Here is a 16,177-nt window from a genome sequence, read left to right on the forward strand (position 1 = left end):
CCTTCTTTCCTAACACCTTTACACAACTTCATCCCCATCTCCTACTCTATTCCCGCTCTAATGCGTTTATGCTTAAACATAACCAACATTTAGAGGACAGCCAAGCAATCCCATTTCAAGCTGCTGCGAGTGGCAGAACAGTAAAGACATTTACCCAGAATAATACCTGTAATAGTTATAGTGTGTACTACCCTTTCTTCATCGGCAACTAGCGTTATTTGAGAAACTAATAAACCAACTTAAACTGCAGATACTATCGTGCTTTAAAACTTTGCAGCAGATGTTGAGAAAATAACTTATTGGATTGAATAAAATACTTTATCGTATTCTTTCTTGTCGTTGCAGTACCCGAGTCCATTTTCTTAAAGTTTGTTACGGCTTTATTTTTCGCGCATTCGTCATCGGCACCAAACAAAATCAACATAATTTACAGCTACACAAAGATAAAGCAATGATCGGTATGATAAGTGTTACAATAGTAAAAAAAACGAAAACAAGTATACCTAAACATTGTTATCTCTCGTAAGGATATTGATCATTTGAACCGTTGATGAATAACCATTAAATTAGGGACATATCGGATGTCCATTTTTGCGAGGAGTGCAAAATTTCCGCAACTTATACTAATTCTTCTTTTGTTAAATAATGAAGAGTACATTATTATTTATCAATGATTGGGGATTTTACAAAGATGCTTCCGATACAGTTTTACTTTGGAGAAAAATAAACCTCACAAACAACCGAACAGTACCCTCGGTTAAGCAAAAACAATATACACACATAGTCTATATTCGTAATAAAGCACCGTCTATTGTACAGCAGCTACTACAACATGAGGTGTAAACGTTTCGTTTTGACACGGTTCTATTAATGATTTAGCTATATCTTTATATGGTGTGTTTGTAGGGAAGGAATTAGTGTGACTATTGCAAGGATCGTGAAAGCAGACTTCTTGTACACCGGCCACCCGCGCGTAAAGCTTCGGCAACACGCGAATTGAATTGCTGTTAGTTGGGGCCAGCATGCATGTTGTTTGCTGATTCGCAAAAGGGGTTTCTGTTCTTCTACTATCCATGGGACGTTGCAGACCAAACCACTGGGTAGCTTTCTTTTCACTTTCTTTCCTCGTATAGAGTTTTCCTATGTTCAGAAATTGTCTAGTTTAAATTCATCGTTCATCGTGATATAGTGTTTGTGTGCCAACACGTAGTTTTACAGTATCTGTTGTTTCTCTCCGCCCTCAATTGATTAAAACATTTCCACTATTCATACATGGTGCATCGCTATTTTACAAAACTTTTTGATACAAAGCAGGCTTTGGGTTCACGATCGGTAGCTCCTCCAGTGAAATGTTCTGTTTTATATGTATGTATGTATGTATTTCACCAGACCAACTTGTCAGTATGCTGCAATCTTTCGTTTGGTGTAGATTGTGCAGCAAAATCGTTACGTTCTATTATAATTCTCTATTTGCACGTGTACCAGCATCCAAATGGCCCCACTAGTAATTTTCTTCCTATTGTTTAACGATGCTTCACTGCAAACGGCGCAAACCGTTTACCTTCCTTGTTATTCACAACTTTTTATTTGTGTGTCTGTGTATTGCATTACATTTATTGTTTATGTCGATTTTTCCTACGCAGCTCTTTCCGTTCACTGCATCTTATTATGAAAAGAAAAAAAATCACTTGCTTAAAAATAAATAATTAATCGTTAGCCCACAGAAGGTAACAAAGGAGGAACGAAGTAAATCTTGCAGATGCAGTTTATAGTTTCCAGATTAGGCCAGCCGTTTGCATTGAAGTAATTTTCAGTTCGATTCAGTTTATCCCCTCACTAGGTCACACGCCCACGGTTTATTATTTTGCACCTTGAAAAACAACAGAACAATGAAATAGTGTAATAGAGTTTAAAAAAAAAACAATAATCTAATATCCATATATTTTGCTACCAATGCACTGTACGAAACGCCACACATTTATCGTAACTGAAAGACGATGCCGAAGATAAAACGACCTTTTCTCCCTCTTCCCATATATCTGGTATGTACAAAAGTGATGTGCATGGTCGACCCCCGGACCTGGGCCCTTTTAACAACAAACTATTGTTTATAATGTGCACCCGCTATCACGTTCTCTAGCCCAATTCCGCATTCAGTAAAGAAAATAGTATCTATAGGCTCACGCACGTTTTGGACGAACCTTGCGTTACTGGCCTGATTTTTTCAGGACGCTATCAAAGTTCGACTACCTCTACCTCGTCTCAACCTGTACAACATAAACATGCACCTTTGCAACTAACGTATACACATACATTTTACATTATCAAAAGTTATTTTTTCCGGAATCCCATCTCCCACACCGCAACCGCTTCCTCCAATCCCCATGCGGCCCTAAAATGATCACATTTGTTTACTTTTTTTTTTGCTTTATGTGCACCGATCGTGCAAGTAAAAAGGGATCCTTTAGCTCCCTTACTCCTGCCCGAAACCTTCAGTTTCTTCGATCGCGTAGTTCAGTTTTTCTACCAGCTGATCGTAGCTCTTGTACGGTGGCAGATCCAACCGATTGAAGCACGTGTGCGATCGCGGCAGCCAGGTGTCCTTTCCGACCTTTTCGATGCAGAACCGCTGCGGACCGTTCGAGCCCATCAGCTCGGCGAACCCACCGACCGGGACGCGGCACGTACCGGTCACGAACTGCAGCAAGCGGGCACGCTTTTCATTATCCGTTTCACGCACAAACTAGAGGAAGGATGTAATTTAATTACTATCCGGTATTTGGTTGGTACGGTTTCACCTTCCACTTACCTGCCAGAACCAGACGACCTGCTTGCTGCTTCGGTTGTAGTGACGATAGATCGAATTACGCTGCCAGTCGTCCACGTCAATCTCCTGCATTCCGCAGAGCATCAGTTCCAGTTCGCGCTCGTCAAAGTACTTTAACCACTCCAGTGGCACTACCTCGTTAAAACCCTCCAGGAACGTTTTCGTCTGCTCTTCGATACCCCTAGAACGGACATGAAAACAAACAATCGATCAGATGGTTTCCCCCTTCCAAGTTCTCCATCATATTCAACCACTCCCTCCCCGTACCTCGTCATGCGCCACTCGGTCATAAGCGAAATGTATTCTTCCTTGTTCTCCTCCGTCACACGTTCTTTATCGCCCTCCTCCTTCAGCTCGTGGTGGATGATCTGCCCAAGCACCTCAAAGTCCACGCTGAACCACAGCTCCAGCCCACACTCGTCGATATTGTTGTCGCGCACCCAAATGAGCGAGTTGTAGAACTCCGGATCGATCGATTCGATGTCTTTGGTCGTTAGCTTCTTGTTCAGCATGCGCTTGTAGAACGGCATCGTGAACCCGGAGTAGATGAACCGCCCATGGTACAGGGCCATCGCGATGAATCGGCCAATGAACTTGAAGTACTGCAGGTGGTCCGGGTTGACGTAGCTCGCCGGGTTGATCTGTAGGCTGTAGTTGTTCTTGTTCGCGTACTCGAACAGACAGTACATCGGGTTGAGCACCTCGTGCGATAGCAGGAAGAACCATTCGCGGGAAACGCCACCATAGTCGAGACCTTCCTCGCCACGGAAAATTATGTACAGCCGGCGCCGCAGTTCGTAGGCCGGCAGGCGCATGATCTGATGGTACGAATCCTCGAACAGCGTTTGCCGCGTGAGCGTGATTTTGATGTGTGACGCAAGCGCGTTGCTCTGGCACAGGTACCGGAACTGGCTGAGCTTCCAGCGGAACGATCGCTCGTATGCTTTCGGCACCCCGTACACACCCTTCGCGCCCTTCGGTGCACCCGGGCGGGGGTCCTCGAAGGTCGTCTTGCGATTGTTGTGATCGACGAAGAACCGCTCCATGTTGGCCGTGTAGCGAATCTCCCAGCCGGGTGGTAGTGGGCCCTCGGCCAGCATGCTCACCTCTTGACCCTGCGTCCGCGGATCCTCCCACTGGGTGGTGCGGTTTTTGTGGTTCACGAAGTACACCCGGTTGTCCGGCTGGACGCGCTTCTCCCATCCATCCGGAAGCGGGCCCAGCCCGTCGTCCTCCTCGTTTGCCACCGAGATCGAGTTCGATTGTTGCGCGTGCTGCGGGTACAGAAATCGCTGGTTGCCCTGCGAAATGATGTGCTGCCGTTGACCCTGCCAGTGCTGGAAGTGCATCAGCCGCTCGCTGTTCGGTCGCTGCCAGGTGGTGGTGCGCGTATTATGATCGACGTAATACACGCGTCCACGCGGATCCCTTCGCTGCTCCCAGCCGGCCGGTAAGGGCTGCGGCTTTTCCCAGTACGTCGAGCGCGTATTGTGATCCACGTAGTAACGGCGGCCGTACTTGTCCACCCGCATTTCCCACCCGGCCGGCAGCGGTTCGTCGTCGATCGGGTTCTGATCCCGTTGCTGCTGCTGTTGCTGATGTTGTAGAATCAACTGCTGATCGGTTAGACTTCCACCCATGGGCATCGGAATGGGACCACCGACACCGTTCATGCCACCGGGGCTACCACCTGGAACTCCCACCGGTGGCACCATAGCACCCGCCGGGACACCATTGATGATTCCCTCCTGCGACGAGTTGGAGTACACCGGGCCTAAACGGGCGTGCGAACCCGTCACGGACGGTACCGGCGACACGTTTTGCTGATCCCAATTGATGCCACTGCGACGGATCGCTCCGGTGGACGAGGAAGAAACTGCCCCGGAATTCGGAGATGTTCCGGACGCTGCACCATTGCCCATTGCTCCACCATACGCCGTACTCGCCGACTGGTGTATACTGAACTGATCGTTCTCGGCCACCGTAGCGCCAGAAGTATTATTGCTTTGGCTAGCGTGTGACGCGGGCGAGTGCTGCGATGATGACGCCGATGACGATGACGTGGGAACCAGTGCGAGCTGATTCATGCTCGGTCCGGCACCGGGTGGCAGGGACTGGGAGGCACCGGTGCCACGTAAACGCATTCGCGCCCGTATTCCACCGTTCAGTATGCTGCTCCGAAGCGTATGAAAGTGACTTCCGTTCTGTGCCAAATCCATGCTGGTCGACAGCTGCTGAGTCGAGCAAAGATTCCCGAGAGTTGATAAGGGGACGATGATGAGACAGGAAGCACAGGCATAACAAAGGGAGTAAAAAAGAAAAAAACGAAGCGATATGGTATGTGAGGATAAATTATGCATTATTTTCTCATTACTAGCACAGCTCTTGTGTTGCTGGGCTCAAGGGGTGAGAAAGGGTGGAACGAGTGCAGGAACTCTAGCGGGTAAGAAAATCGATATTTATGGAAACTAATGCCACGACATGACTTTATGAAGAAGCCACTTTTGAAAAATCGATACTCGATGACATTGGGAGACACTAAAAACGGTCAACCTCTTTCCAATTCGCTACATTCCGAAGGATTATGGTTTTCATGCTTTAAAAAATATGTTTCGCCGAAACAGCAGCAAACATACTTCAGACGATAATTTATTGTTTTGAACATAGTTTGAACATTTTTAATATCTCATAAACCGGCTAAATATATCTTCAATAAGAAGGGCCTGTCCAAACTTCATTGAAAAAAAATCGAATTTTTTTGTTTTACCAGTACCGAGAACAAAATTGAACATGCCCGAAACTACTCTTAAAACATGCAGAGCTAGCATCAAAGCACCAAAAATGCCAAAGGGTAGTCGATAAATATACTAAAAACGAGGTCGAAAAAACTTCGCGGTCAGAATAAACTACTAAAAAGCATTTGGGCAAGATTCCAAAACAATGTATTCTATTTCATGTTAAAGTGAACAAATGGTTGCCTAATAAATTTTAAAATCATGATATACTCAACCTATTCGACCTACACGTCAAATGATCATACGGCTCTAAACATAAAATAGCACTAGTGAATCCGCAACACGTCGTTAAAAGAAGCCAAAAATGACGATGTCCTGTACAAGTCACGTTTACCATGCTTCCCAATTACGAGGGAAGCAAATAAGACCACCCCACTCCGCACGGGTACGTGCTGTCCATGTTTCGCGCATTTAAAACACTCATAATCCCTCGGTGGAATTTTCTCCTTCCTCATCACCGCGCGCCCGCTGCCCAAGGTCACTTACCCCATTGCCATTGACCATGTTGGATTCACTGCCGACACCGCTGCCTCGCATGGCTCCACCGCTTCCACCGCTACCACCGAGGACGTTTCGCATATCGATCTTCAGCCCGTCGAGTACGACCACGAGCTCGCCGGCTTTCACCGGCTGGCGGGGTTCGTTGGTCTTAGAGGAGCCGGACGGGTCCACCAGTAGGTCCATGCTGAGCTCGAGCAGCTCCAGCACACCGTTATAGTGCCGCAGGATGCCCGCCAGCTCGACCGTCTGCTGGCCGAGCAGCGAGTCTTTGCGGAAGCTGGAATGGTCGAGGACGCGGAACTGCAGCAGCGAGCCGGGTGACACGAAGATGGCGAACCGTTCGTTCCATTTCGGTGTGTTGGTGTTCTTGATGAAGTCCGTCTTGCGTGAGCTCTTGCCATCGATCGAGAACTCCACGTACGGGTTCGGCTTGAGGAACCCATTGCTACGGAAGGTGGCATGCTCGACTTTGGGAAACGAAAGAAAACATTTTAACATGACGCAAAGGATATTGACAAGAAAATTCGTCAAGTTCATATCGCAACTGGCCATCGCTACAGGCCGGAGTTGGATTCCGTGTCAAGGACTTACTTAGCACAATCAGCTGATGGATGGTACCGTCTTCCATCTGTTATCAGATTGACACGGACAAGCCGATGTCGTGCGCGGTGGGATACGAAATACCCTTCGGGGGCTCCTTTATATCCCGCACCCTACGCTTTAATGTTTCTACACCGATTTAAATTCACCGGTGAGTTTTGTAAACCTCCGACGACTCCTTGCGCTGAAATTAAATAATAGAATAAATTAAGTGAAGCACTTTTCCTGCAGGTCGCAACATAAAAATGCGGGTGAAAGATAAGACGGTCTCGGGGGTAAACACGCACGCTACGATTTCCGTTTTTCACCTTCGTGGTCAACACTAGGGCACTTCCGACATGTTTTTTTTTCCGCCACATACACGCCTGCTATGTGCTTGGCACGTTGCTACACAAGAAAATTTAATTTCCCTTTCAGCTGAGCCGTACATAGCCGTCTTTGGCCTAACGTCCGTTTACGTTTTTCACGGGAAACGTTGTTCAAATCCCTACGGTACTGGGTATGCATGTTCGTGTTTACCGGGTGAAGCAATTTCAATCTATTTGGGACGAATATTCCGACACAGTGGACATTAACGGCAAAGCTTTTCATTAGGGCACAACCAGTGTTGAAGGAGTTCTTTAACTTGACGCTTCACTCACTAAATAATGGCAGCATTATACAGTTCCTTTTGCATTTAAGTCTAATGGAGAATACAAAATAAAAAAAAGATATTCCCTTGATTCAGGAATTTTAAAAAAACAGCAAATTGTAGTTAGTTTGCTCTGTTTGGTTGCGTTTCAACAGTATCTTGTCTCACATATGAGCACAACCTGATAAGGAGTTAAGATTAATAAAGCTTGCTACAGGTTAAGCCGTTATATAATAAACGCGACAAGGACTATACTATAAGTCAACGCCTGTTGTCCGTAAACCCATTATATGCCTGAAACTAATGAGTAGATGGAGTGCAGCGGTAACTGTAAGGGTGGGTTCCTGAAGACCCATTTCGCTCCTAGACGAAATTATTATCGTTATCTGTCAGCACATACATAAAAACAAAGACAACTGTGTGGACACCATCAAGCGTCTCGAGATGGAAGAAGCTTCTAGTGGACGACTCGTTATCGAAAGCGAACCTTAGCATACCGTTATCAGAGTGTATAGGCTTACTTTTCTTGCAAGATACATTTTTTTATTAAGCAAAGTACTTCCCTGTGTTTGATAACATGTTTTATCTGTCATTTACTTTGTTTTCTTGACATGATGATAAATATTTTTTTCTAAGGCGGTACGCTAAGAAAGGCTGATTGTTTCGATAGAGCAGCCAAGATGACGAAGGATGCCCGTTTCATTCGCCCTGGCCTTGTTTGTCCAACGGTTGTTTCTTTTCCCTGCCAGCTGACGAATGCCAATATGCGGTGTGGTGGACGCCGTTCCAGTACGCCCAAACACTGCACCATTATGTGAATTTGGATACAATTTGGGGTGCTTTCTCTGTTGTTGCGCTGTTGGTACGATCAAAACTTTTCTACCGTGATGTGTCTCCGTGCACAGCGAAGGCTTCTTCGCTTTCTCGGAATTATAATAACACACCATTGTTGTTGAGTGTGGTTGGCGGGTCATTGTAACCAAATAAATGGTGGCCCGCGCAATGATAATTGTTTGCCGGGTTTCGATTTCATTTTCGCGTTTCGTGTTGGTGGTCACTTTCTCGGGCGCCCGAGTGTTGGCGAAATATGATTGTTTCCTGCCAATCATTTCATATTCCTTGTGAGGCACCGTTCCAGACAGCGGATCTGGGAGCTTCATCGGTCGTTCAATGGCAAACCCATTCCTGTTGAGCATGTACACCAATCAAGAAACCGTTGTTCCCGGGGCCGTTAAGTAACTAAGAACATCCCGCAGGGAGGCAAACAAGTAGTGGCACATAGAGCGGTCTGGGAAACGTGTAATTTTCTACGATAAATCATCTGCACACTGGGACCATATGGGGGGGTGGGTAAAGGATAGTGCGCTGACGATGAATACTGCTTTCGGACACGGCAGCTTATATAAGAGCATTTGTCTGGGGACTCGCCATTTGACGAGACGGGTGGACTTTCTCTAACGAATTCCCCGTCATCGTACCAACCGACACGCCACGAAATATGGTCCCCACCACACGCGCGATTATCAAACAAATCTTTACGATGGATTGACTCATCGCCAGGCCATTATCAGCGTAAGTTTCCTCGTTATCGGGACCATTATTTTATTTTTCGCAATTGATGGCATTACCCGGCACAGGATGTGAGATTCTGTTTAGCATCGACACAAAAAAAAACACATACACTTGCTGACGACATTAAAACATTCCTGGTGGAAATCATTCCATCGCCAGCCAATCACGGGACACTGTTTACTTCGTTCCGTACCTCGCACATATGATCGCGTGATGGCGCACCGAAACCTCGCTCCGTGATTGACAAAATGATAGGAAAATCAGTACACTTTGAGTTTTTTTTTCCAACCAGCAGCGAACTAGAGATTAGCTGTACTCACGAACGGAACATTTCTATCACTCATCGCTGGTGGTTTTTGCACACACTTACGACCTGATACTTCTATCCCTTTTTCGATGCTTTTTAGAAAATTCCCTTGCAAATACAAAAACACTGCAATTACGCACCTTTACACCACGTTGTTTCGATTCATCTACCACACGGCAGCCAGATGATAGGCATGATGCAGGCTTTATTTCTCGGAAATGTTTGCAATACGCGAATGAAGTTGATTCTACGACTTGCAATCTGTGTCTAATCTAGTGTTGGCAGAATCGGGATTCGGAAGATTCGAAGACTCGATCCCTAGACGGATTCCAAAGATTCGAATCCCATTTGACGGATTCTAAAGATTTGATTCGTTAGGATTCGAATCAGATTTGATTTGTTTGGGACTTGATTAGATTCGATTCTGACTTGATCCTAAACTATTTGAATCGACTCATATCGAACGCTGGGTAGAATGGTTTAATGGACATACAAAGAAATACAGTAAAATTTCGATTATCCGAGTTGTTCTACCCAACCAAACCCATTAAGCCAACGGAGTGACAATGGTTCAAACCAGGACCAGAACATTTTTACCGGATTCTGAATAAAGCTATCACTCAAAATTGATAATCTTCTTAAAGCTGGATTTAAACGTTACATATTAATCTGTGCAGATGTTTGACGTCTACAGCTTTTCCTTAGCTCTTTCCAACATCCCTCGAGATATTCGGGATATCTGGAGGGATGTTTGACAGACGATGGGTACGAGAGAACAAAGGAAATCTGTAGACGTCAAAGATCTGCACAGATTAATATGTAACGTTTAAATCCAGCTTAAGACAGTGTTGTGTACAAAAACAGTGTTATGTTGTGATTTGATGGGGATTCAGACTAGGATAAACAATTCCCAGATCGACATTGATCATCTCGATGTCGCGACTGTTTCTTGGCTTGGGAATCGGATTTGGGGATTCGATTTACCCACCACTAGGAACGAAGCTGACAACGAGCCACGGTTACTAAATCTAAGATATTATCCGTTGGAAAATGCAATATTACAAACTTCGGTTCGATTGGGAATAACGGCAGTCAAGAGAAGGCAGAGAACAGGAAACAATTATTCAGAAGGGGTTTTAAAATAATGAAATAAATAAATAAATAAACGGTATTTGCTGGGACAGGGCAAATGAAACATTTCACGTCGTCATCAAGGTTACTTGAAGCAAGCTGCTTAGTTCCAGTATCCTTGATTTGTTGCAGAGCTACCAACTTGACGGCATTAAATTTAATTTTAAGTCCTTCCGTTTGCGACTTTCGATTGGAAAACTTTTATTATCCAATTGGAATTTAGTTCTGAGCTTACTAAAAGGTTTCGTGTGCATATTATAAAAGTTTTTGAAAACATTAACTTAATGAAACAAAACGAACGAAGGATACTTGTTCCTATTTTTGAAACTGATTTTTAGAATTACCACAGTCGTATTCATAATTTTTCAATGGCATCAACGTAAACGAAATGTTTTCATTATGAACATAGGCTAGAGTAGCAATAAATTAAAAAATAATCATTTATTTTTGAATATTTGTTAGTTCACCTGTTGACCACCTACCCTGTAACTTGAAGAAATTTTTAGTATTAACCCAATTTTTCAATACGTTCGAAATTCAAGAAAGATAAATCACTCTCGAGGTAGTGGTGAGAAAAAAATCACAAATGGGATTCAAATCATTCGATTCCAATCCAGTCTGATGTTCGAATCTCTAAATCCGAATCTCAATCCGTTAAACTAAAGATGCACGTCGTATAAGAAAACTATTTCTATCATTTTGCAATAAATTGTATGTTTTTAAGAAAACAAGCTATCCAAACGAACCTAATCTGACTTAAATCCCAAATGAATTAATTCTTATTTGAATCCTTCAAATGGAATCCAATCCCTCAGAATCCGTCAAGGGTTCGAGTCTTTGAATCTTCCGAATCCCGATTCTGCCAACACTAGCGAGCCGCCATTTGCAATGTGCCATTTCTGTCCAGGCGGTGAATCAGTGTAGAACGACGCGTAATTGTTCTCTCTTTAGGTAGGAAATTTGTTAAAAATGTATTCCTTTTCAGTATAATTTTCAATTACATTTGTGCACATAAGCGATTGCTAACGGTTTGTTGTGTTTTGGCTATGAATCAAGGTGTTGTAATCCTCGAAAACGTTAAATGAAAAATGCATAGTGGCGCTCCGCACCGCATGCTTTTCAAAATGGCGGAAGCCAACGCCGGCTAGCTTCGTTGTGGAACAGCGATAATGAAAATTTATAAATTGAGTTAACGTGTAGATAGAAACGTTAATTAATCTACAATTTTATTTTATTGCTTGATTAACTGTAGATTGCTAAGTATAAATGGTTGTTAATTCACATATAGTCCCTAATTTTACAATATCTGTGCTTCCGGAAGTCACTTACGCGTTTCTTCTTTTTCTTTTCGTTTTTGCAGCTGCTCCAAAGCGATTGTCGTTCTACTAAACCCATTAAAATGGCTGATAACGAAGACCTTTTAGATTACGAGGAGGAGGACCAGACCGAGCAGGTTGTGGCAGAAACTACGGAACAGCCGAAGAAGGATGTGAAGGGTACCTACGTATCGATTCACAGCTCCGGTTTCCGTGATTTCCTGCTGAAGCCCGAAATTTTGCGCGCCATTGTTGACTGTGGTTTTGAGCATCCTTCAGAAGGTAAGTTACCCGATAGTAAATAGTGACTTTTTTCAGGTTTTTATTTAATTATTCTTTGTGATGAAATGCACGTCATTATTTAGTAGATAGGGACATCTGATACAAATGTATGATTGATATGTGCTCATGAGAACTGACAAAGCCAAACATAGCATTCGCCGTGTGGTTGAAAACCATCCAGTACGATCATGTAAATAATTATTTGCCCTGCCTCTTCTTTATTTCAGTACAACACGAATGTATTCCGCAGGCCGTGCTTGGCATGGACATTCTGTGCCAGGCCAAGTCCGGTATGGGAAAGACGGCAGTGTTTGTGCTGGCGACCCTGCAGCAGCTAGAGCCGACCGAGAACGTCCCGTACGTGTTGGTGATGTGTCACACGCGCGAGCTCGCCTTCCAGATCAGCAAGGAGTACGAGCGGTTCTGCAAGTACATGCCAACGATCAAGGTGGCCGTGTTCTTCGGTGGGCTGCCGATCCAGAAGGATGAGGAGGTGCTAAAATCAACTACTCCCCACATCATCGTTGGAACACCCGGACGTGTGCTGGCGTTGATCCGCAACAAGAAGCTAAACCTGAAGAACTTGAAGCATTTCATTCTGGACGAGTGCGACAAAATGCTCGAGCAGTTGGGTAAGTTGAAAATATCAATTGAACAGTGCAGAACGTAGTAAACCTATCAATTATGATGAAACAGATCCATTTAAGTAGATAGGGACATCCGAGTCATGGCTAGTGAGCGATATAATATCACAAACTGAAGTTTAAAGGACAAACAAACCATTTTAACTGCAGAGCACAAATATCTATAGCACTTTGTTTTCATTCTCATTACAGATATGCGTCGCGATGTCCAGGAGATTTTCCGTAACACACCCCACGGAAAGCAAGTGATGATGTTCTCCGCCACACTGAGCAAAGAAATTCGCCCCGTGTGCAAAAAGTTTATGCAAGATGTAAATACCTCCACTAGTTCTACTTCTACTTCCTCTACTACCACTACTAGTCATGTTAATAAGCGAACGGAAAGTTACTGTGTCGATGGGAAAAGTTTGCCGAAATGTTGTCAGTTACGGTCGGCGCCATTACCGCCGCTGACGACCGCTCCGCCAGACGCATGGATCCGGTGGACAGCCGCACTGAATCCGATAAACCACAAACCAACCGATAAATCTCTGCACTCTCTTTGGCCAACCGCGGCAACTTAAAAGCCAACCCGAACAAAACGCTATTTGAACTAAAAGGAGAATTCAGAGTTCTCTCTGAACTTCGTGCCCTTGACCGCTGATAGGCGGTTTCATCCTCGCGTGGGAAACCAAACCACGCGACCGCGTTAAAACAACGTTGACAAGAAGGAGAACCTGGTAAGCGAACGAGAATGACTCCTTTACGTTGGACCGCGGATAATGCTGGAGTTCCTGGTTGAAAACGGATTTGTTTCATCCCCCGTTTGAATGGAGGAAATCGACGTCGCCTGCTGCAATGGTGTTTAAAATCGAAACCCTGTAAAACTCAAACAACCCGCATAATATCAAGTTCCAATTTTCCTTTGCTAAATCCAAACTACCCGAGCAAACATGAACAAAATAACTTATAAAACCGACATCAAAGCAACTTGTGCGCACGGGTTATTCCTGCCTTCGCCAGTTCCTGGAATATCTTCGGTTGAGGGAGACAGATAAATCTGAAACAGTGCCATCCCTCGTCATTGACACATCAAGAAGAAGAGGGGGTGTGCTTATGCTCGAGCTCGTCTATTTACATATGGCTTGATCGCTAAAATGAGCCATAGATAAGCTGTCTGAAACGTAATAGAAAAAATGCAAAAGCTGACAGAAATCGTTACCAACACTGGGCAGCTTCTTCACGCCGGCGTGAACCTTAAGCAAGCGGGAAAAGCAAATCGAAATAATCACCGTTGTTCCGTTCCGATGGCACTGAGCGATATGAGGATGATGCCGCCGTTGTGGGCGCCACGCCAGCCAGACATAGATGATTTTGGCGGAGAGCAGTTCCGATGCTTCTTCCATCCAACCGAGAACCCTGAGGAGGAGCCGTATGTAGCAATACCTGTAGTAATTACCTAATACCATAAGCAATTCATATCGTTTCAGTCGTAGGAAAAATACCATGGCTTTGGAGTGAAGTGTGTCATCTTCTTTTCCAACGGAAATAGTGGAACGTTCTCAGGCCGGTTTTATTCGCTGGGAACGTCTCTCTTCATTTGTGAAACCTGGTGAAACCTATGGCATCTTGATCTGGTAGACGGGAAATCTCACGCAAACTTGAACATGTTTCAGCTCGCTTTGGCTAAACTTTCCCCACGATATACGTTAAAACTTTACCGAAATCCGTGCAGCTAGCAAACAAGTAAACGCCCTTTTGTGATTTAGACACAGTTCCATACCAAATTCCAATCTGCTACTTCTTTGATCTGGTATTTTAATTTTGAATTTTAAAACAAGCATGTGTCTTAAATCACAAAATCGTTTTTCGCTGACACAGAACTTTCTACACGGAACAAAGAACTAATGTTCTTTCACTAGAGGCGACATTTGTGCTGTAATAAGAAATAGTGGCAGATGTGCGAATTATCCTAACCCAAAATTGCATCCATCATTTTTCTTTTCTTTCCATTTCTCAATCACAAAACTATAGCCAATGGAAGTGTACGTTGACGACGAAACCAAACTTACGCTACACGGTCTTCAGCAGCATTACGTGAAACTGAAGGAAAACGAAAAGAACAAGAAGCTGTTCGAGTTGCTTGATGTGCTCGAGTTCAACCAGGTAAATTGTCTCTTCTGAAGAGCCCACCGCTAATACTATTGCAGTGTGTTTCATCGAAATGTTACGCTCTTTCTTTTCCGTTCGATAAGGTTGTCATTTTCGTGAAGTCTGTCCAACGCTGTATGGCCCTTGCGCAGCTTCTAACCGAGCAAAATTTCCCGGCCATCGGTATCCACCGTGGCATGGTCCAGGAGGAGCGCCTCTCGCGGTACCAGCAGTTCAAGGATTTCCAGAAACGTATCCTCGTCGCCACCAACCTGTTCGGACGAGGCATGGACATTGAGCGTGTGAACATCGTGTTCAACTACGATATGCCCGAAGATTCTGATACCTATCTGCACCGTGTGGCTCGTGCCGGTCGTTTCGGTACCAAGGGTCTGGCCATCACTTTCATCTCGGACGAGGCGGATGCCAAGATTCTGAATGACGTGCAGGACCGGTTCGATGTGAACATCAACGAGCTACCTGACGAAATCGATCTCTCCTCTTACAGTAAGTAATGAGAAAATAACGCATCTTTGCGAAAGATAATAATTTGAGATTTTTCCTTTACTCTTTCCAGTCGAAGGACGATAAGAAGGGTAATATCTTCATACTGTGTGAAAGTCCACATCATTTTTTGTAAGCAATTAATCGGTGCGATGCAGTAAGTGTTTTTCAAATAGAAGTTTAGATTTTCTTTTGAGAGTACTTCTCCATTCCATAAAGTCTTGGAAATGTATCAACCTCTCCCTTCTTCCTGTGTATGTTCAAAGCCTAATTCAATGGAATATTGTTTCTACTACTGTTGCATTTAGTACGGTGGCCACAAGCAACATGAATAATCTGCTGCGTCTTTTGCTCTTTTCTTTTAAAAACAGTGTATTCAATAAGTTGTAGTGTATTGGGAGTTGCTTATAATTGCGATTATAAAAACAGCGCAATTAAACCTTTATCACGTACGTGTAGCTTCACAAGAGAGTTTGAATATGATTTGCTCGTCCGTAAATGCGGAAAAGGTAGAAGAACTTCTCTCCGATCGCACGCACCTGTTGCGTGCTCAATCGTAAGTTAGGTGAAAAAGGAGACACAGCCACCAAAATTCTATTGATGTTCAATAGCAATTGAGTAAGGAAGATAACAAATATTTTAGTAAGAAATAACTATGTAATTTTGAATAAACAAACACAAGTAAATAAAACTTATAATGTATTAAGAGCCCGCCAATAACGTTTGCTATTGCGTTTTTCATCAAACACGTACTCGATTATTGCAAAGAAACAAGGGGTAATAAGGGGTCTTATTAACAAAAAGAGTTAGTTACAAATGTAAGGTTTTTTTGTTATTGTTACGAAACTACATTCTTATGATGTGTCCCGACTGTAAATTATAAGTTTAAATATTACATGACACCAACTCCCTTCACTGAGTACCAGTTCTTTCGATA

At 44.1% G+C, this 16,177-nt stretch overlaps 2 protein-coding genes across 2 annotated transcripts; one reads left to right on the forward strand and one right to left on the reverse strand.

The window, feature by feature from the left end:
- Nucleotides 1-1,895: 1,895 nt before the first annotated feature.
- LOC131263307 (E3 ubiquitin-protein ligase Su(dx)) lies at nt 1,896-9,503 on the reverse strand. Its single transcript, XM_058265484.1, has 6 exons — nt 9,374-9,503; nt 6,715-6,907; nt 6,109-6,590; nt 3,095-5,061; nt 2,810-3,008; nt 1,896-2,743 (listed from the first exon to the last, which is right to left on the reverse strand). The coding sequence occupies exons 2-6, from the start codon at nt 6,749-6,751 to the stop codon at nt 2,474-2,476; spliced, it is 2,955 nt and encodes a 984-aa protein (XP_058121467.1). The 5' UTR covers nt 6,752-6,907; nt 9,374-9,503; the 3' UTR covers nt 1,896-2,473.
- A 1,762-nt stretch (nt 9,504-11,265) lies between these two features.
- On the forward strand, nt 11,266-15,960 carry LOC131263238 (ATP-dependent RNA helicase WM6). Its single transcript, XM_058265403.1, has 7 exons — nt 11,266-11,315; nt 11,725-11,962; nt 12,190-12,594; nt 12,799-12,917; nt 14,620-14,751; nt 14,841-15,243; nt 15,314-15,960. Exons 2-7 carry the CDS (start codon nt 11,764-11,766, stop codon nt 15,325-15,327), a joined length of 1,272 nt encoding a protein of 423 aa, XP_058121386.1. The 5' UTR covers nt 11,266-11,315; nt 11,725-11,763; the 3' UTR covers nt 15,328-15,960.
- Nucleotides 15,961-16,177: the final 217 nt, after the last annotated feature.

This window comes from Anopheles coustani, chromosome 2 (assembly GCF_943734705.1).
Source record: "Anopheles coustani chromosome 2, idAnoCousDA_361_x.2, whole genome shotgun sequence".
In the NCBI taxonomy this organism is placed as follows: Eukaryota; Metazoa; Arthropoda; class Insecta; order Diptera; family Culicidae; genus Anopheles; species Anopheles coustani.

Coding starts and splice junctions, on each gene's coding strand:
- LOC131263307 (XM_058265484.1), bottom strand. CDS start 6,751: ATGGAAGACGGTACCATCCATCAGCTGATTGTGCTAA. Junction 6,591..6,714: donor CCATCAGCTGATTGTGCTAA/GTAAGTCCTTGA, acceptor CGTTTCCCAAAG/TCGAGCATGCCACCTTCCGT. Junction 5,062..6,108: donor ACATGGTCAATGGCAATGGG/GTAAGTGACCTT, acceptor TGCTCGACTCAG/CAGCTGTCGACCAGCATGGA.
- LOC131263238 (XM_058265403.1), top strand. CDS start 11,764: ATGGCTGATAACGAAGACCTTTTAGATTACGAGGAGGAGGACCAGACC. Junction 12,595..12,798: donor CAAAATGCTCGAGCAGTTGG/GTAAGTTGAAAA, acceptor TTCTCATTACAG/ATATGCGTCGCGATGTCCAG. Junction 14,752..14,840: donor ATGTGCTCGAGTTCAACCAG/GTAAATTGTCTC, acceptor CCGTTCGATAAG/GTTGTCATTTTCGTGAAGTC.